At 37.8% G+C, this 21,801-nt stretch overlaps 1 protein-coding gene across 1 annotated transcript in view; it reads left to right on the top strand.

Annotated features, from left to right (window-relative positions):
• Positions 1–57: 57 nt before the first annotated feature.
• Positions 58–21,801, top strand: part of CAMKMT (calmodulin-lysine N-methyltransferase) — a 210,227-nt gene continuing 188,483 nt past the window's right edge. The window contains exons 1-4 of the mRNA XM_010152584.1: positions 58–270; positions 587–637; positions 5,120–5,286; positions 13,867–13,931. Coding sequence (XP_010150886.1) covers positions 58–270; positions 587–637; positions 5,120–5,286; positions 13,867–13,931 — 496 coding nt within the window. The remainder of the gene's footprint in view (positions 271–586; positions 638–5,119; positions 5,287–13,866; positions 13,932–21,801) is intronic.

Genomic DNA, 21,801 nt, shown 5'->3' with positions numbered 1-21,801 from the left:
GCAGCCTGAGGGCACCGGCTTGGGATTTTCCGTCCGTGGTTTTGACAACTTGGGTCGATGCTGCGGGACTTGGTGGTTGTAGCTGTAGCCAGTTCCTGCTCTTTGCCCCCCCACTCCCGCCGCCCCCAAATGGGGAGCCCACCCAGCTGTCAAGAGAAAACGGTACCTCAGTGGCAGCTGGTGGGTGGGGCCCTGCCTGGAGGAGCGCGAGGAGGAGGAACAGGAGCTCTGGCCTTCCATGCGTTTTTGCACCCTTTAGGGGCGGTCAAGGTTGGAGAGGATTCCTCTGCAGATGAGCACATGTGTAAAGGCTTAAAAACTCCAATCAGTTTCACTGGTTGTTAGGGGATGGGATATTTAGAGCCCTAAAGGAAATGTTTAGTTTTGTGCAAGTGGATGTCTGGAGCTGCCCGTCAGGAGCTCTCCCCAAAAAGCAGAGTGGTGGCAATGGGTCCGCTGGTGGCAGCTGGGTTGAAAGGGACACCCGGTTGCTGTGAGATAACAGAGCGGGAGGGGTGGGGAGGTTCTTATTCACCTTTTCTTTGTCTGTGTTTCGGTTTGTAAATTCCCCCGTCTTGTTCCGCAGGATGGACTTCTGTTCTATTATGCCCTAAAGCAGGGAATGCTGAAGTTACTGGTAGGAATATCAGGTTTGTCTTGTGGGTTTCTGTTGTAGCAGACTGTACGCTGCACTCTGGGGCTATACTAGCTCTTACTTCTTTTCAACATGTGGCCTTTGGCATATCCCTGTCTCTTAAAATCATAAGAAACTTTTCCTAATGATTGGATGGGGATGTGGGGAGTGTGTGTAGGTATTTAGGGAGAAGACTTCCATTTCATCTTCAAGCTACATGTATCTGTGACCTTTTCCTCTAGAGATTCCCAGGTTTTTTTCATGTTCTCTAGCTTTTTCTGTTGATTTCTGTATGGTACGATGAGCAAGGATCAATTTAATCTTACTGTTACATCTGAAGTAAAAATCAGTTCTTCACCCTTTATTACGGTGACGCTTGGATCTATCTATGGATTGGAAGAAGGTATCAACCTTCCTTTATATCCATCTTCAAAGGAGCACTTGCAAAGTGTTTCTTACACTGCTTTTAAAAAAGCTTTTCATACTGCTTATAATAACACCTTATGTGAAATCAGTTCTGTGGTGTGTTTATATATTGAATTTGCTCTTATTCAATGCATACGCAAATTGATTTGCTACGGTAAGGATGCTTGAGTGCGTTCTTGCTGATTTAATTAAGAAAAAAGCCCTTTTATCGGGTATCCTATGAAGCTAGCATAAAGAACCAGGGGTTTGCATAATTGCCTATATGTTCTTTATCAATAAGATGTTTTATGTATGTACTGTTTGAAGTTTAGCAGTATTTTTAAACTTAGCGTGTCAGAATCGAGGAAAATATTTTTTTGCTTAAAAATGCTAAGATGAGTTACACATGCAATGTGCATTTATACATGACTGGACTGCATTCTCTTAAGGCTGTGTTTTGAGCTCTGCCGGTCTGTGTGATTGATGGCATTATTCAGTCTGTAATCTCTAGCAGGGAAGTTAGAGGAATAGGCATAAACTAAGTTGCTCCCTATGTATACACTTGCTCCCTCTAGAAAGTTGAATGGGAACTTTCTGGAAATCTGTGAGCTCTGTGTATTTATCCTGACTGGTACCTTCCTCTTGCTCTTCTCACAGGTGTCTTGTTCACCTCCTGATGTGCTTCAGCTTCCAGAATTGAAAAATAAAAGCTAAATTGAGGACAGGGCAGTAGCCTTTTTTTTTTTTTCCCTTCTTCTTGTTTTCTTCTTTTTTTTCTTCTCAACAGAAGAACTTCTAAAACAATTTTCCTTCTTGCTCTTCTGTCTGTGAAGAATGCCTGTGCTCCAGATCTTTTTCTATGTTTTTGTTAGTCTTGAGTTTGTAAATTGTTTACAGTTGAATAAAACAATTTACTGAACAAACTCTTTATAAAAATAACTAAAGCACAGCCCTACTGATGATATTTAGAGGTGGTATAGTTACAGATTACGCTGTAGCTGATTATGTAGAAATTTTCTTGCATGTACAGAGTGTGTTCAGGCCATTGCCATAGGCCGTGCGGAGGTTAATAGAACATCAGCTGTTGCTGAATTTGGCTTTCAGTGCAACTAGGCCATGTACAATGAGATGGAAGAAATGCAGGAAATTTCAGGTGACTGTCATTCTCCATGTGTTTTGTTTTTTTAAGGTGATCAAACATATTAAGGTTTTATAGGGATTCTTAAATATGGTCTTAATATTGTGATTAAATACTAAGGGACCTGTAATAATTTAGATCTATGATAATATTTTAGTAGAATATTTCTGAAACAGGAGACAGTCTGGTGATGCTATCTGGCTTTTTTTTTTTTTTTAAATTTTAGTGTTAAAAGTGTTACTGGAGAAAGAATTGCCTTAGACTCCTGTGTTGCTAGGGGAAGTTAGAGAGGAAAGAAGATACAAGTTTGACAGAAGGAGAATGGCAGGGTAGAAGCTTGCATTGGGATTTTTAGTTGTTGTTCTTGGAGTGTTTTTCTTTTAAGGAACCTAACTGTTGGAAGAGAATCTTTCATTACAGAACCTGAAATGTTATTATTTCTTTAAGTAGTATTTATATGTGTGACGCATGTGCCAGCTCAACACCTGTGTATACCTGTAAAGATCTCATGTGGAAGACAGGGCCTTTCGGTACTGAAAGAAGACCCTGAAGAGAGTGAAAGAAGGCTTCTGGATTTTTATTTTTTTTTTAAATAAAAATATGCAGAGAAATTTAGCTGAAAATTTCTGAGGGAGGAAATGAAAAGGCCACCAGCCTCAACCAAAGAACAGTGGTGTCCAGTGATTCCTCCACACTAGTTCTGCTCTGCTATGACTAAAAAGAAGAATTGTCTCTATTCTACCAAGAAGCCTTTACCTTGTTTTGATATTGCTACTGGTTTTATAGGTCCTTGGGATGTGTTCATTATATTGGCAGTGTGCAGGAAGTTAGGGAGCTTTGCCTTCATTGGAAGGGCATCATGAAATAGAGAAGACTGTCTTTCAATATCTTTAAAACGTTATTCTGAGCTTAGATAGATTTGTTTACCTTTTGGTTTCTGTCAGTGGATTATCCCGTAGCAGCAGCACATCTTTGTAGGTTGTATACAATTGTGACGCTTTTAGGAACTGACTTGAGGGGAAAAAGGTATTTTGATCCTTAAGTAAAAATACAGTTAGATATAAATAATGTAACATATTCTTCCTTTGTGCTATGTTTTCTCAGTTATGCTTAGGTTTTTAAAAGATTTGACCTGCTGTTGTAATTTTCAGATCTTAGACCTCTTCATTTAAGTTTGATGCTGTGGGAGAAGTGTTCTTGTGAGTACTCAAATGCTCATAAGATTTTTTGCTAACCCAGAGAATGCATTTTACAGAGTGGCTAGAAGGTGTGTCTGGAGAACAAAAAAATGAAAACAGAAAAGTGTTGTCACTACTGGGACTTTTTTTTCTCCTGTTAGTAAAGGCTTGTCTTTGCTGGGGAAAAAAAGAAGAAAAAGCCCTAAACCAACATGCTTTTCTGAAAATTAGGTCTTGGTGAGTTTTTCAGTTGTCAGGTTGTTGGTTTGGATTTTTGATGGGTTTTGGGTTGGCGTTTGGTTTTTTTTGTTTGTGGGCTTTGTGGTTTTTTTTTTTTTTTTTTTCTTCAGGCATGCCACTATTTTATGAGGGTCTTAATTCTACTCATGTTTTAATTTGGTCCTTCTGTTCTGACATTTTCGCAATGTCCTTCATGTGTGTATTTTTCCCATGTGTTACAAACGTAGAAGAAATAGCGTGGGCAGCATACAGCTATTTTTAATATTTTGATGAAAATGCCTGTGTCTTCCATATGCTGAATCTGCTGATGAAAGTAGCTCCAGCAGCAGTAAGCCTTGGAAGGACCTGCTCTTGGAAACTAACAGCACAGCAAATGCAATCGCTCTACTCACATATGTAGTATTTCCAAGTATCCTGCAAAATAATAGTTCATGGCACCAAATTGTGAGGCTGTTGGATGTGAGTGCATTTCCAGTTAAAGCACGATCAACAAGGGTTGGGTGCAGCAAAAAAAACACGGACAGGTTATTTTTTTTGTACACATCCCTTCCGCAAAGCTTCCACTTCAAATTTTGTAATTCTTGAGAGCTACTTCTCATTCCACGTCAGCTCTGGTTGGCAAAAAGCTAAATTGCGGTGCTCTCCTACTCAGTGCAGCTATTCCCTGTTGTTCTGTTTGTAGTGATGAGTTTTTCTGCTCCATTTTTTTCATCACTGTGGACTACCTGTGCATCTTCCTTTTAAAAATGTAACTGTAGCATTTATGTGTTCTGTCCAGTGTTAGGAGAAAGAAGTTAAACCCAGAACACCTCTCCTTCCACGTCACTGGCCTAAAGAATAAGCCTTTTTTTTCTGGTGGGGGAATGCTGTTTGTCCCCTGTGCAAGGATACAGCTCAGACGGGCTGGGGGCTGGGATTTGCTGTGCCGGGGAGTTGATAACCTCACCCGTGTGAAGGTCAGCTAATGCGCCAGTCCCTTTACGCACCCTGGTAGGGAACTGTGCCGCTCTGGCGTCTGAAGGTTTGGGGCCTGGGATAGGCAGCAGTTTGGTGAGTGTGCAGCAGTGGAGTTCTAAGCTAGGAAGGCATCTACCTGGCAAGCACCTATCACTGAGCTTTTTTTAATCTATAGGGGCAGTGAGTGGCACAGAAAGTTTCATAGTGGTGATGGGAGGATAGGGAAGAACCCAGTCTGCCTCTCTAATTCTGGCATGGGATTGCTGGAGCAGGAGTTGAAAAAGCGACTTTGTGTCCTTATGAACACAGTGTATTTGCTTCACAGTTCTCGAGATACTGTATATATTGACACATAATAAATTCATAACCCGTTCTCTTGACCCCTACCATCAATACCACTGCTATTTTTTCCAGTCTCGTCATACTTGGACTAGTTATTCATAGCTATTAGCTAACAGCATAGCTATTATGGTTGATTCCAGACTTGCCTCTTCAGTTAAATAAGCTTGTGTTTATTCTTTTATTGAATTTTTTTTCTTAATGTTTAATTTGTTCTTCATTTCAAAGGTTCTGAAGAAAAAGCACTTGAAAGATGTGCATCTCCAACAAGTGTCTGTAAGAAGGTTCACGTCGTTCAATCTCTTTTCAATAGAAGACCAGCATACAGAAGAGGAAACTGGGACCTGGGTTCAGTATAAAAGCATCTTTTATCCTGAGTATAGTGTGTCCTTAAGGTAACCATCATTTAAGTTTTAAGTACTTCCAAAGATCTTATACGGGCCTCAAATATAAAACTCATTAGTCATTCTTCCAATGTTTTGTATAACTAGGGCATAGATTACAAATAAACTGTTAGATGTTATTTTTACTTGTTTGTTACAGTAAGCAGCTTGTCTGCTCTTTTTATTGGTACATTTCACTAAGTGCCAGAGCTTGAATGAAGATACTGATGATTGTGCCTATAACAGAATGCAAATTTGAGCATTTATTTTGTATTTCTAATAGCTTTCTGTTTTGACATTTTTCAGATATAAATAGGGTGTAAAAAATCCTGAACACATTAACTTGTAAGCTTAATAAAAAATTTTAATGGCATGATGTTATTCATAAAGATCTAAAAGCTTTTTGATAGTGATTGCTACTTTATTCAATTTTCTTCTTAAGAGTTCTTGTAAAATTAAATGTGAATTTGGAAGCCAATTTGCCAAACAAAGGAATACAAAAATTTCCTTGTCCCACAGAAATAATTTGTACCTAATGAAGAAATCTGTTTTATATTAGAGCAGGTAAAACAAATGAAGATATTTGTATTTAAAAAAAATACCATGACAACAAAAAACACACAAACACAAAAACCACTCTGAAGGAATGTTAATTAATTCTCAGTAGCTTAAGCAAAGCAGAAAAGTCTATAGCTTCCTTTCATTACCACATGGTTTGGGTTTTGTTTTGTGGGTTTTTTTTCCCTTCCTTTCTCCTGCTTTGGTCTCCTTTTCCTTGTTCAGTTTGTCTAGAACTTGTTTTTGCCTTGACTGGTATCATTGCAAAAGTAACTTAAGCATCTCTGAATCAATACTTGTTTTGCAGCCCCTTATTAGCCCTGCTGAGGGTGTAGAATTTTGCATTCTCTGCACAGTAGAGGATATTCTGGAGAGCCTGAGTCATCAGAATTGTGAAGTGCATTTTTATTTAACTGGGACCTTTAAATTAAAGTCAGTCTTAGAATGTAAGACCTAACACAAACAAGTGACCATCATTAACTGTGACATTTTTGCAAGGTTATAAAGCAAAATGACATGAAGAAAAAACCCAATACACCACTCCCGCTTCAGTCCCACAACACTACATGCAGGTTGCCTTAAATTTGCAGCTGGGTGAAAAGTCAAATACAAAATGGTTTAGAGCTTTATAAAGCCTTAATTTTCCATTTTCCAAGCTTACACTTATTGACACTAAAAGGCTTCAAAAGAAAACTACTTGAAATACTGCCTATTTGTAACAGAAGTAGGTACAGCGGTTTTTCTGTGTATGGATTTTTCCAGTGATCTGCTGGAGAATGCTACAAATTCATCTGGATGCTCACAGTCTGCCTAATCTCTTTGTGCAGTGTCCCTCTTCCCTGGTTTTAGGTCTTCAGAGACACACTGGTAATAGGAAATGTAAGGCCTTTGGGAAGGATTTAAGCTGAGCAATGCTGTAGTCCTCAACTACTTCATTCAGTCTTCTCATTTCCCTACCATGGTTTGCAACACTCGGTGTCTCTTACTTGATTTACTGATTATGGGAGTTTTAAGGTAGCAGGCGAGCTAAGGTTCACCTGTGCCAGCAGTACAAAAGCCAAGGGAATGTCAGGCTGATCTTGCTCTGACATTTGATATTTGTGCATTTTTGTTCCCATCACTTCCCATGTCATCATTTTCTTTGGTATTTTTTATTTGGCTAATAGTGGTTTCATTAATAACAGGACACAGCTCAAACTGTAGATTGCGAACAAGTATGTTTGTTTATGCGTGACTTTAATATTGGTTATACAGTATTTTAAGTATGGAGTTTCTGGTTATGTGTTCCTCTGAACTTAGCCAATGGAAATGCAGTTTCTGTGCTGGAGCAGGCTCACACTGGGTTCCAAAAACTGTATATTGAGTAGCAGAGGGAGATTATCTTCTGGTGAAGATTCTTTTTTTTCCCCTGTATCTTGTTCTTTTCTAGAAGATCCTCAGTGACCTATGAAAATCATAATCACAATAGTTGTAAGAATAATAATCAGAACTTACTTACTCTTACACTTCTATATTAAAATGTTTTCTGTCTATATTGAAACAGTGGCAATAGATGGCATTCTTATTATTTCAGAATATTGCAGAATGGTGATGAAAGGGAGGAGAAAATACTCTGCTTATATTGCCAGGGACAAAGTATAGGTAACTGCAACAAAGTCTGCTTTACCATAAGTATGTATTAAATTAATTTTCTTCTCTGTTTTAGCAGAAGCAGTAAATTAAGAGGGCAAATATAACAGTTTAATATACATAACAGTGCATCAATTTTCCTTGCGGAAACTTGCGTATCTAGAGGATAAGAATGCATCTTTGGGAGTTGATTGTGTCTTGGAAACTTAAGGATCCTCGGTGTGTCTGATGATCTTCCCTTCCATTTTTATCCTTCCATTGGAAAAATATTAATTATCATAATTTTTATCAATAGAAACAATTTCAACAAGATAACAAGAACATATTATTAATAAGAACATCAGTCAGGTAAACCCAGAATGATGTGCTTGAGTAGGAGAGCCTTTTTGTATGTCTTTTTGTTAGGAAAAAGATGTTGCTATGGCTTCTCTAAAATCTTGACAAATGTGCTTTTGAATTTTCATCTACATATGTTTTCCTTATGCATTAACATCTTCTTGGGAAAGCTCATTGCATATGTTGGATGTTAAAAGGGTTGTCAGCTAATATCTTGACAAGACTAAATACTCAACAAAGTTCATAAGGTTGCTAGTGGCTTTTGGCAAAGAGTCTAAAGGTCAAGCTATATCAGTTCAAGGCCTATCAAAACTGATCAAATTGTATATTCAGATATGCTATGACCTAGCTGGAATTACTGCTCTAGAGTGACTTGGGGACCAGTTTGTTAGGCAAATAGAATCTTCGGTAGGAGCTACCAGTCATATGCACGCTTTTCTGAACTTCTCAGCACAGCTTGTTTTAATAAGCTGCTGTTTATCTAGCCAAATTCAGGTTGAATTCACATTTGGGGAAGAAGAGCTTATGCCATGTTTTTCTGTCTCTAGTTTATTTTAAAATCATTCTTAGTAACAAACCTTCCAAAGCAGGAAGCCAGAAGCATCAATATAGGGCAAGTTTTGCTTAAAACATTTGAGCTGGATTTATGGCCATTTTGACTAGATCCTTGAGGTGACAATATCATTGAGTCATTTTAAATATCCCCGTAACTCTTCTGGCTAAACAGTGATCTATAGTGTGCTTAATGAAACGTAGATTCACACTACATGGTGGAAAGTGGTCTCCTGAAGTTTGTGTAGGCACTAAGGTGCTTCGTGATAGCTCTGTGGTACGAAAAAGAGTGTCTGATGAGTATTACCTTTGTCAGCAGTGAAACATGTATCAAAATGAAATTTTGTGTGCTACAATCCAGAATCTCACTTGATTAATCTTATCTCATTTGGATTTGTACCGAATTTGATGCTCCCGCACACTACATGCTTGTCTTGATATGAATTGGCTGGATACATACATGATGTTGCTCTCTAGTGTTGTTTGCAATTAATGTTAGTTAAAAAATTAATCCCTGAATTGACAGGAAGTCAGCCTGGGAATCGGGCTTAATGTTTATGGCAGTCTAACATGGAGGTTATAGACACGTTCAGTTCAAGCTGGAATCCTGCTGCAGTTTTCATACTCAGATTTGGACACAGTAAACTGAAGTAGTCTAGTCTGCAGGTGAAAAATATAAACCTCATTTTAGTGAAATTTCTTGCAAGCTTGAAGTGGAAAAAGATAACTTTCATTACAGATATTATCTGGTTTTCTGGGTCTTTTCTTCCTTAAAACACATTTTTATTTTTAAAACTTTCATGTTTATTTGTTAGTTTTGTTCAAGCTTTTTTTAACTTTAGGCTTATTTCACTTTGCTGTTAAAAATATGCATGTGATAAATACTTTCTTTTCTTAGTGATAGGAAGATATATAGTAAGTAGAGCCATTTCAAAACATTTATTTCGTATTGCATTTCTAAATCCTTCTATTCTTAGGAATGTGTAGATTTTTTAAATTTAAATTTTACATGAGTAGTTTTAGCAATGAAGTGATTATAGATCATGAAGATGCAGTGTCTCACTGTGGAGATGGTGTCTGTCTTTTAGACTGGAAAATTATTCTTTTATTAGAGTTAAAAAAGGAGCAATCAATATCTTCAAATTTTCTTTTTCAGGGTATGGATTTACTTTAAAATTGTAGGCTCATTTTAAGCAATTAGAGAAGAAATAAGTTATTTCTGTGGTAAAATATTTTTCCATTGATCAGTCATTTGATGTTTCAAACACTAAAATGCATAATTGAAAAGAACAATGTCAGCAGCTTATAGGAAGGGTTAAATCTTGATAAAAAGAGTGTTAAGTGTTCTTTGCAAGATGTCAAGCCTTTATTCTGAATGTGAATGAACCTTTAGATAAAACTATGAAAGAAATTATCAGATGATTCTAGACCTTTGGTTTAGAAATGAGAGGCATGTTATTTGTCTGTGGCAAGTAGTATGTTAGAAGATGGTTTAGGAGTGAATTCTATTGGCTCGTCCTACTGGGTATTTCTGCTAATAGCATTTTGAAGTTCTAATGGTTTTTCATTTTAGGGATAGGAAAAAAAAAGAAAATGAAAGGAAGCGGATTTCAAGGAATATTGTCTACTCCTTATGCACAATTCGTGTGGATATGATAAACTTCCTTCCACTTACTGTGTGCTAGGAGACAGTGTGGATTTAGCAGCATGCCAGCTTGGCTGCAGGAGGAGGAAAGTGGGGAAAGAGATAAGCGATTTGGCAACATATTTCTTTCATTCACTGCTTAAGCTATTCTATAATATTGCCCAAAACTTGTGTGTTTATAAAAAGAATTTGTAGTCAAAGAAGCCATTGTTTTGGTTTCTTACTATATTAAGCTGAGCTTCTGAACTGGACTGAAAGATGAGTTATCTTGTTCTGATATACTCTGGCCCAGGAAAAGCATCTGATCAGATGCAGATAACTCTTGAGATTCTTACTGGGCTGCAATGACAATTGATGGTGACACGCACCAAGACTTTTTGTAAAGTACCCATAGCAGTAACTTATTCACCCTTATTCTGTCTTTCATTTTCCACAAATAATGCAGTTTTATTTTGTATCCACGTTAATAACATATGGTGATGTGTTGTGTTTTTCTTTTGAGTATTATATGGAAATGTAGTCTATTTTAGTTTTTGTATTTTTTTTCCCCTTTAGTGTATGTATCTAGTTATTTGTATTATTTCTCCTCATTCAGTTAAAGAATAATAAGAAAGAAGGAACATTGGTTTTTTTCGTTAAGGTTGATGAAAAGAATACCTTAATAGGTATTCTACTGAAAGATTATTTTTATTCTACTGTTTACAGCTATTTGTAAATACATGTAAAAGTTTGCCACTTGTGTTGTCTGAATTGAAGAAGAAGGAACATTAATATATTTTAAAGAAATCACTATTTCTGACTTTATTTATACACCCGAAGTTGATTTATTCATTTTCCAGAGTAAGGAGTTTTACTTTGCTTCAGAAACATGAGTTAAATTAGAATCATAGAATCACAGACTGGTTTGGGTTGGAAGGGACCTTAAAGACCATCTAGTTCCAACCCCCCTGCCATGGGCAGGGACACCTTCCACCAGACCAGGTTGCTCAAAGCCTCATCCAGCCTGGCCTTGAACACTCCCAGGGATGGGACATCCACAGCTTCTCTGGGCAACTTGTTCCAGTGCCTCACCACCCTCTCCGGGAAGAACTTTCTCCTGATATCCAATCTAAATCTCCCCACTTTCAACTTAAACCCGTTACCCCTTGTCCTGTCACTACAGACCCTTGTAAAAAGTCCCCCCCAGCTTCCTTGTAGCCCCTTCAGGTACTGGAAGGTGCTGTAAGGGCTCCCCGGAGCCTTCTCTTCTCCAGGCTGAACGAGCCCAACTCTCTCAGCCTGTCCCCATAGCAGAGGTGCTCCAGCCCTCTGAGCATCTGCGTGGCCTGTGGACTCGCTCCAACCGGTTGATAAGATTACCTTATCACTCGTTTGCTATCCAGATCACTGTTGAGATAATGGCCACTCCTCTCATTCTAGGAGATTGAGCTTGCTCCCTGCTTTTGTTCAGTGAAGGTTCAGTAAGCTGATCAGACTAAAGGAGGCAGCTGTTAAACCTTGTCCTGTTTTAGGATGAGTGTGGAGTGGGCACCTGGAAGACTGAGGAGAAGGGAGAGGTCCCTCATAGCAAGGCTGGGTGCTTCTCATCATTAAATTAGGTCTCACTTCTGTGCTTGCCATGAACAGTGTTTGTGAAAGCAAGAAAGAGATTGCTGAGACAGAGTTAGAGAAAGAGACTTGGAATGTTGCAGGCAGCCAGAAAAGGGTGTCTGTGCAAAATACTTGTCCTGGCCAAGAGAGCAAAGGTTCGGGTGTGTTGTGTTTCCACTTTGACCCTACTGGCTTTTGGCCAAAGCATAATAAATGTAAGAATGTGTTTGAAATGTGTGTGTGTTGATTTTAATTATGGAAATGATGTTTTATAGTCAGAGGAAGATCTGATCCTTAATGAAAACTGAGGGTACCTAAAAGAATAATGTAGATGAAGAACACGCGTTGAGTTAAAACATCACCAAAATTTCTGGACAACCTTAAAAACAATTGGTGTGTGACATGCCATCTGTTGTGGAATCTTAGCTTATTCTTCAGGCTGAGGTACTCAGAGCTGTCCACTTCTCACTTTCAGGCTGGAAACAGCCTGAAATTTGGTTTAGTGACAGTTTTAAGGCCACTGCTATGGTTTTATCTCTCCTCTTTTTGCCTTTGTCTGTGATTTGATGCTGAAGGATATAAATTGTGTTCTTTTCTAGACCAGGACACTCAGCGTACTTCCGTTTTTCTTCCTTCTTAGCATTCTCTTGAACTACAGGTACTGGATTGCTGAATTGTTCATCCTCACCTTTGTTTGCTTCGCTTGGAGATTTGCATGATAGATCTCCTTTATATATGGGCTATGTACATGAAGAAATTGAGGGGAAGAAAAAAAACCCAATTAAATCATGTTGTCTTTGGACTAATCTGCATGCCAACAAAGACTAAAATATTTCTTTACTTTCTCAGCATTCCCACACACCCCCTTACAGTGATTTAGAAGACAAGACGTGCACAGCTGTCTGAGAGCCCCTGACCGTGTCAGACACGTGCACAGTTACAGCGTTCGTAGGACGCTGAGGAGTCAGCAGGGGACAGTTTAAAGAGCAGCTCTGTGGCTGGCAGAACTACTGATCCTGTCCACTTGCCTGTCACTTCCCTTGAATTAACTCTGTTGCATCGGTTAGCCAATCTGATTAAAAACAAACTTGCAAAAAAAACAAGGGCACTTTTAGTCCCGATGATCTGTATATTTTGTTGCCCCTGTTTATGACCTCATTTCAGTTTCTATTAACTTGATTTCCATTTGGTTTTCATTTTTTTAAGAATTAGTCTAGTTTCTGGTCCACACTTCTCAAAATTTAACATGTATACGTTTCTTTAATGCTTATGCTTATCAAAAGCTATAAATAACACTTTTGCTCTAAAATAACATGGATTCATATTTGCAAAAAGTTTATTTTATTTTTCTTTTATTATTATACAACAGCCTTCCATGAGGAAATAAAAGCTGAGAGAATGAGAACTAATTTTATAGGTGCTAGAATTGTTGGATTTCTTCCATTTTGCAGTGTTTCAAGTTAGCATGTTCCTAAACATCCTTAGAAGCTACATTTGAAACATTATTAAAAGACTATTTTTGTATATTACTGCCTTGCTGAATACTTCTTAGATTTTTTTTTTAATGCATTTATGAAACAGCTATGTGATTGCTGTAAAGTGTAAGATTTTTTAATTCATTTTTGAGGCCCAGATTAGCTTGGAACAGTTAAAAAAATCTAGTTTTAGGCAAATTTTTATTCAACTTTGGTGCATGTTCTTTCTGCTGCCGTCAGTGTTTTGCTGTGTTCTAAAATTTGCAGTTGGTATGTGAAACTCCATCAATTTATTAGCCCGGTTTGAATGTTTATTTCATTTGGGTTATGCAAATGTAAAACCAAAGAAAATGCAGTTCACTGAACACATTAATCGGTTTCATTGTTCACATTAATTAAATGAACTGTTCTTGATTTTTGTGGGAGAAAATAGGAATGTGTGTACAGCTGCTGTTCAAAAATAGTCTTTTGTTTTTCCTCTTCAAAGAAATTGCTTTACCAAAAATCTTGCTTACCCCTATGTGACTTCCACAACTAAACAAAAATCTATGCTCTTTGAAAATGGTTTTGTTTTGATAAAATATTAGTTTCTGAGAAATGTGTTGGTGGTTCATGGATTTCAGTGATAGACCTTTGAACACTGGTGATTGTCCCTCATTGGCTACAGTAGTACCTGTTTGCTACTTGTCTGTGAAAGGGGGTTGTGTAAAGTCAACACATGCGGTGAACCTCTTTTCTGAAGAGGGAAGACTTTTTTTCTTAATTATTGTTTCTACATTGGTAAAGTCACTATTTCTCTTTTCGCAGGTTTCACAATGAACTCTTAAATGTTAAAGATGTTCTTACAAGTTTTGACAACACGGGGAATGTCTGTAAGTAATTGTTTATTTAACTACAGTACTGTCTTGATAAAAGTCTAGTTGTATCACTGTAAAATATTACTGTATGAGCCCTCAATAACCAGCCTTCGTCTAGCTGAGAAACTCCATTACTGGGGTCAGCGATGCAGATCTACCTACCATAGCATTTTATGTGTTGCACTCTTTTGTGTAGCACAGTTGTTTGTGTGCATAGACCCTTAAGTCATCCCAGTGCAGGTTATTTTTGGTTCTGTGACTGCAGTGGGAACATTAGGGCAGCTGAACTGGGTTGGACAAAAAATTAGTTTAGCCCATTGATTTGTGTTGGCCAGTAGCCAGCAGTGGTTATCTGATGAACAGTGCAAGAACATGAGGGGCAAACAATGATGCTTCTAGCTTGGAGAAGGCAATCTCAAACCAGAGAGAAACATAAGAAAGCACACAGTCAAGTTGTGAAAATCCTCTCCACGGAATGAGTTGGATCCTAGAACGTTACGCGGATTCAAAAAGCAAAGGGGAAAACATTGTGCAAGAAAAAATCATTGTGGCTTTTAAATATTAATATATTGCTTATGGCTTAGGAAGCGCTGTATGTTACAAGGATTAACGGGGAAGTAGGATGATATGTTTGTCCTGATCTTGTCTAAGCATCAGTTACTGGCTGCATTAATCTGAGACAAGATGAGCTGTAAGTGGACCTTCAATGAGTAATTACTGTTATATAATTAACATTTAGAGTTATACATATCATTCTTGTTTGATAATGGGCATGTATCTCTTTTTCCTTATCAAACAATGACAGAAGAACTGTTCTGATATATGCATATTTCATCTCAAAACTTCAGTCAATTTATTAAATAAACTTCTGTCTTCAAAAGGAAAAATAATCATAACCCATGTGCTCTCCTTTTTAAAATTTGCTAGCTTTCACTCAGAAGATTGTTTTCTGGCCACAAAATACTTCAGGATATATTCTTTACTTGTTGCCAAAAAGAAATTTGAAATTTGTGCTCTGATTTCTGAATGAAAATTTTATCTATGGGATATATGACTATCGAAATAAATAATATTAAGGCTGAGAAAGAAAATTCACATTTGTAATTATGGTTGACATGAGCTACAGATGTAGGCATCATGAGCTGGATGATAAAAACATTTAGGTCTAAAACATTTAGGATCTGGAAGAAAATTCTGTGCTTAAATTACAGGAGGCATTTAGAGAGATTTGATGTTGTAGATTCTCAGAATAGGAAGCTAGAGGGACTTTAATAACAATTTACTTTATTGTCCATAAACTGTTCTCAATAAAAGTGGGGTGGGGGAGAGGGAGGAGGGGCGGGAAGGGAAAAAATCCAAACTGGGGGTTTGGATCCAGAAAAAATACTGTTATATTAATTCATTACGTAACAGCTCAGGTATTTGTTTTGAACAGCAGACAAAGTAATGACTGAAAATGCTTTAATACTAACCTTCACATACTGTATCTAGACATTGTATCTTACTCTGTTAAACATGGTAATGTGATTTCTTAATCTTTGTTTGTTGTGTGAGTACTTGGATTGTGATCAATCTACACAAATTTCCTTGTTAAAGCAAATAATTTACTCTGCTAAAGTTTCCATATGCTTTCCTGTTCTTAGATGTGCTGTTGGCTGGCTCTTCTGTTAACTTTTTCCAGTATTTCAGCTACTTTCTTATTGATTGCAGATGGTAGAACAAGACTTAAACTCTAATAGGCACAACACCAGTGCTAACACAGAAGTAATGTCACATATGTAGTTCTTCTTACTGTTTCTCTGTCTGTAGGAAGATTCACGTTTGTGCTTTTGGATTCAGTATTGCTTTGAGGGTTCATGCTGTGCTATTACATACAGTGTTTGCCAAGTCATTTCCAGGTTTGGTTCTTCCCCGTTTTTAAATGTCTGTGTCTGTCTCTATTGATGTACGTATTACCAGTTTATGCCCATTTTACTAAGCGCTCGAGATTACACTCTGTTAGGGTAACTGTAAAATAGTTATCTTCTGGCAGCATGCAGTGCTGGTTGGAGTGTAGTAATCATGCGGTTTTTGCTACCACCTCTATGGAGTAAATGATCTCCAGTGTATAAGCCAGAGTAACTATGTGTTTGTCACACCGACATAGTAAAGTTCCCCCAACCATGTGTTTACTGAACTGCTCTGGTTGGACCATACTTGGCTGAATTTGTGTGCACTCCTATTATCCCTTGAATTGAACTGTCCCTTTGTTTCATCGTTTTTGTGTATTTCTTGACGCCTTTTTTTTGTTAACCCACGGTGGAAACATAGAATCATAGAATGGCTAGGGTTGGAAGGGACCTTAAAGATCATCTAGTTCCAACCCCCCTGCCATGGGCAGGGACACCTTCCACTAGACCAGGTTGCTCAAAGCCCCATCCAGTCTGGCCTTGAAGACATCCAGGGATGGGGCATCCACAGCTTCTCTGGGCAACCTGTTCCAGTGCCTCACCACCCTCTCTGTGAAGAATTTCTTCCTGATGTCTAATCTAAACCTCCCTGATTTCAATTTATACCCATTACCCCTTGTTCTGTCACTACAGGCTCTTGTAAAAAGTCCTCTCCCAGCACCCTTGTAGGCCCCCTTCAGATACTGTTAAGCTGCAATGAGGTCTCCTCGGAGCCTCCTCTTCTCCAGGCTGAACAAGCCCAGTTCTCGCAGCCTTTCGTCATAGGAGAGGTGCTCCAGCCCTCTGATGATCTTCGTGGCCCTCCTCTGGACTCGCTCCACGTGGTCAATATCCTTCTGATATTGAGGGCTCCACAGTTGGACGCAGTACTCCAGGTGGGGTCTCACCAGAGCAGTCTCTTTTTACCCCCAAGGATAACTAGAGTTTTAGTATTTCTAAAATTAGGTCGACTATTTTTTTTAAATTGCTGTGGTGTTTTTTTACGAGCTTCATATTATCAAATTATAGTCTACCTTATTAAAAAAAACCCAAACATTTCTAAAATGCTCTTTAACTGTATTAGATTATTTCTTCTAATACCTAATACTTAATGGAGCTAGCCAGTATTGAACATATCAGTCCCATCTACAGTAGCATGCTCTGTGAGGGGACCCACTGAATAATGGTAGACTTTAATGTTCTTTTAGAACATACTGCATAGTCAGGACTGACTTACTGGGCACTAAACTTCACTTAAACGATTTGGACCGAGGTATCAGAAAACAGTGGAATATTTAGCATTCTGCGTGTTTGCCATAGTGAGTGTTTATCAGGAAGATTAATGTTTTGCTAGAGATTATTAGATTATGGAATAATTGTGTATTAAACAGAATAGATTTTGTAAAAACTGAAACATGTTAGATATTGCATCGTTTTTAAACACAATCATTTGTTTGAAATAATGTGGTTTGTATGGTTTCAGGGAGGTTTTTTGTTTCTTCTTGTTATGTTCTTAAGTACCTTGTGTTAAAACAGGCTCTTTCAGGGAGCGTTTCTATGGGCTTTCTGTTTCCCTTTTTTGATCTTTCTCCTTATGGTTTCTAATAGCCACATCACCATAAACCATCAAAAGAAGTGGGGTAGAGCAGACTGTAGTTAACACCACTCTCTCTACACTTCCAGTAGTTATCAACTCGGTGCAAGATGTGCCACTAGCTGGCAGCATTATATAAAATATCAATAAGCAGCTGTTGAGGAATACGTGTGACTGCTTCCACAAGGGCTGCCTTAGAGCAGTCAGACTTCAAGACAAAAGTGGAGCCAAGGGCAGTAGCTGTAAATGGCGTATTGCAGGGTCCCAAGTGTTAACTCTGGAAACTGGCTCTGCACAATATCTTGTTCAAACTTGGAACCTACACTGGTATTCTGTCATTTTCAAAGAGATTCCTAAAAATGCATTTTCATTGTAATACTGTGACTGAAAATTCACACTACAAATTACACTTGGGTTTCACTTTACCAGAAAAATACGAACATTTTTTTTCTCTCCTGCTCATCCTTTGTGAGAGAGCAGCTTCCACGTGAAAACTCTTGACTGAATTCTCCACGCAGACAGGATGCAATGCTAAATGCGCTTCATTCAGCTTTAATTCTATGCATAAACAGGAGACGGGGAAAGGAGGACTGGAATGAAGGAAAGGATCAGTCTGTGCATTTTACACGACAGTATGCCATCTGTTAAACGAGGGTACATCCTGAGACCATCTCTAGTCCTAAGATAGTCCTTGAAAAGAACTAATGGATGCTAGGCAGAAGGCTTAGTGGTGGCATTGTGGGATAGCATCAGCTGGCTCCAGGAACCACATGCCATGCTCATCCTTGCAGAAAAAAAAAATTGCTTCTGCAACAGACTGTCCAAAAAGCAAGGAAATTTTGCAAGAATGAGCTTTTGAGAGGATCACCTTCTCTGGCCTTTCCTAGCAGGAGAAAGCAGTTATGACTATACTTTTTATAATGATAATTTTATCACTACAGTAATAATTTCAGATCATGTCTATATTTAAATTGAATGGTCAAGGGCGAAAATATAAATGTCTTTAAAAATTGCAACCAGTCTAAACTATCTATGGTGAGTGTAAAGGAAAATTTTAAGCAGTGAAATACAGCGTGTTTTGGGGTTTTTGTCTAGTATCTACATGATGTTAACACAGACACAAGACATTAAAGGGTGCTCAGATAGTTGCAAATATACTATATGCAATAGCAAAACATTTTCTTGTAAAATACAAATAGCATTAGTTAATAATGTAGCCATTTTCAAAAAACAACATAATCAATACATATTAATTTTATTTTCTCCTTGGTTCAGTGTACAATTACATGTTTTGGAACTCAAATAGCAGCAGAGGGTGCTACAGTTACAGAGCTACCCAGGCATGTATTCCAAAGGTGTTGCTGCTGGAAGCAAGAGGATTCTGCAAGGCTTAAGCTTTCAGTCTGGGGTAGATGGATTAGGATAGCTTAAAATTCTGTTGTGTCTGTTTAGACAGGAAAAACCAGTAATCTGTGTGAAATAGTTAAAAAGTAGAAATCCTTAAAAAGTAGAATTAGGTATTCACTTGTTTTCTTATGTTTTTGGTGGGTTGTTTTTTTTTTATTGCTGGAAAATGTTGCGTAGCTTCCTGAAAACAGTGTCTGAATATAGATGTTGTTACAATACACCTACTACTGTCTTTTGAACTGGTTTTGTTTGTGCTAATTCTATGTTTAGAAATTTCAGTCTCTGCAACAAGTTTTATGTTGGAAAAAATTGGGACTTTTAAAAATGTGTTTATTTCAAATAAATGAGCTAGATAAATTGGAAAATGTTTTTGTCCCTTAATATAATATTCAATTCAATATAATATATGGAAATGCATATTGAGGAAAAATATTGAAATATTGAATTTTTTCCTTTTAGTATTCACTTTTTTTTCTAATTTCACATTTTCTTAAATTTAAAACTATGCTTATTTAAAACTGGTAATTGTGTAACTTTTTCTTTTTAATTTACTTTAAAAAACTACTTTAAAAAAAGAACATTTCCTCATGAATTTAATCTGGAGAAGGCATGTGTGATGCTTCTGGTTGGTAAAGAGCTAATTTTCCTCACAGTAACTAGTATGAGGCTTTGTTTTGGATTTGTGCTGAGAAGAATATTGATAACATACTGGTGTTTTAGTTGCTGCCAGGTAATGCTTGTATTAAACCCAGGACTTTTTCAGTTTCTCATACTGCCCCTGTTCTCCCAGCTGCTTCCTTACAAGATGCTGGGAAGGGGACACAGCCAGGACAGCTGACCTAAACTGGCCAAAGGGATATTTCATGGCATAAGGCATCATGCTCAGTATATAAGCTGAGGGCAGTTGGCTGAGGGGGAAATCACTGCTCGGGGACAGGCTATTGATCACCGGGTGGTGAGCAACCGTTGCACTGTGCATCACTTGATTTTGTATATTCCTTTAGTAGTAGTAGTAGTAGTATTTCCTTCCTAATGAAGGATTCAGAGGGAGACTCTGGCAGTCACTTCTCTATACATTTTATCACATATGCCAATAGAGTGACATTTTTAGCATGCTTTTCCAAGTTGTTGCATTAACAAATTTGCACTGATTTCTTTATCCTTTCTTCTAAAGACCAACTTGTAGCAAGACAGTGAACTTTTACAGCATTCCATAGTAGATGTACTCTCAAATAACTAGAAAGAGAGGGGGTGTTGACTTTCCTGGTAGTAGTATATGGGAATGTGTTCAGAGACCTACTTGTTTCTTCAGAGCTCTCACTGTGTTACCCAAAGGTGTCTGAGCTCCTCTATGGAGGGATTGTGGTAGCTACTGATTTATCATGCCTGGAAGGATAGATGCCATTGAGCTACCTGGGGAAAAGCATAGGATGGCATCCTTTATGGCAGCAGAAGTGCTCCTGTAGCTTCACATAGAATCCACAAGGGAGCAGACTACGTTTTTCAGGTGCTGCTCTGGAATTTCACACACATCCCCCTTTTTTTTTTTTTAGAGGAAACATCTTGTTTTCTGCAGTGAAAACCATACCGACTTGAATACGCTTCCTGCCTTTCCATGCCTCCGTAGGTATTCTCACCTGAAGAAACTGCCACTTCTCGTCTTCTGAGCCTTCTCTCATTCCACCAGCGTGGCAGTTTGAAATTGTTTACCATGTCAGAACCTCACACCCTCTTGAAAAAGTCTTCAACGAAAACTAAATTGACTGGAAGAGTGTTTGGATAGCAACAATACACGTTGTTTTGAATGAAATATTGTATTTATGATACCTACAATTTACTATTCACTATGCAGCATCCTTTTAAATAAAACATTTCATGATCAGGGTTAAGAAAAACCAGCTGTTTCCTCCCTCCCCTCCCCCATCCAATTCACTTCATTGATTCAGTTTACAGCATCATCCCAAGCAGTCACACTGACATAACCGGCATAAAGCTTATGGAATGGAGCAGAAAATAAGTGTATGGGGAGAAGCTGGTACCTTTTGAATTACTCTTGCTACCAGAATTGTTTTTATGAAACTTCCCTGATGGAATGTCAGTGATGTGTCTGGTTTAAGTACTGTCCTGCAATCTTCTGCTTTTCCCCACTCACTAAAATCTTCTGTTTATCAGGAGCCTATATGTGAAAAGAATAACCATAACTGTCCTCAGGGGTCTGTATCCTCTAACATATTTTTTTCTACCACATATTCCAACATAACTTGACTCTGTGCCTCTACTTTTAAACGTGGCACCAGCTCAGAGAAGTGGGATGTGAAGAAGCCCACCTGAGCTCTTCTGAGTACCCTCTTTCTTCCTTGGTCACTTTGGAGTCTTTGTAATTATTGGCTCACCTATTCAGAATATTCCAATGAGAACCTTTTGCTAAAAATATATGAATGTGTTAGAGCAACTGCAGTTACTTCTCTGTATTGCCAAACAGTGTTTTGTACCTTGGCACTCTGATTAGCTGGGTTTTTACATTGTTGGCATAAGTATGTTTGTAAGTGTACTACTCATACTTGTCTGACTTTATGCACTGGTGTTGGCCTTCTGTAATCTGAAGCACTTTTGTATTCTATGTATTCTAAATGGATTATCATGAGAAATTAGATCTTTTGATTTAAATGAATTAAAAAAATTTGAAGATAGGGTATAACACCTTAAATTAGATTGCTAGGAGAGAAGTATGAATTATTTTAGTTAATTTCATGGGTTTTACTTTTACATTAGATAAGGTATCTTAATCACCTTTTTAATTGAGACAGGGTAGGATAACAATGGCAAGCATCCCTTTAAGATGTACTATGTTATTAATTAAGCTTAGTAATTTAATGCACTCTAGAGTTTTCTCTTAAAAATATTTTGAATTTGAGCATAATTGAAATAAATAGTTTCAATGTCATTTTACTTAGTG

Source organism: Eurypyga helias, unplaced genomic scaffold, assembly GCF_000690775.1.
Source record: "Eurypyga helias isolate BGI_N326 unplaced genomic scaffold, ASM69077v1 scaffold2945, whole genome shotgun sequence".
Classification (NCBI taxonomy): Eukaryota; Metazoa; Chordata; class Aves; order Eurypygiformes; family Eurypygidae; genus Eurypyga; species Eurypyga helias.
This window is presented reverse-complemented; position numbering and strand designations above follow the sequence as displayed.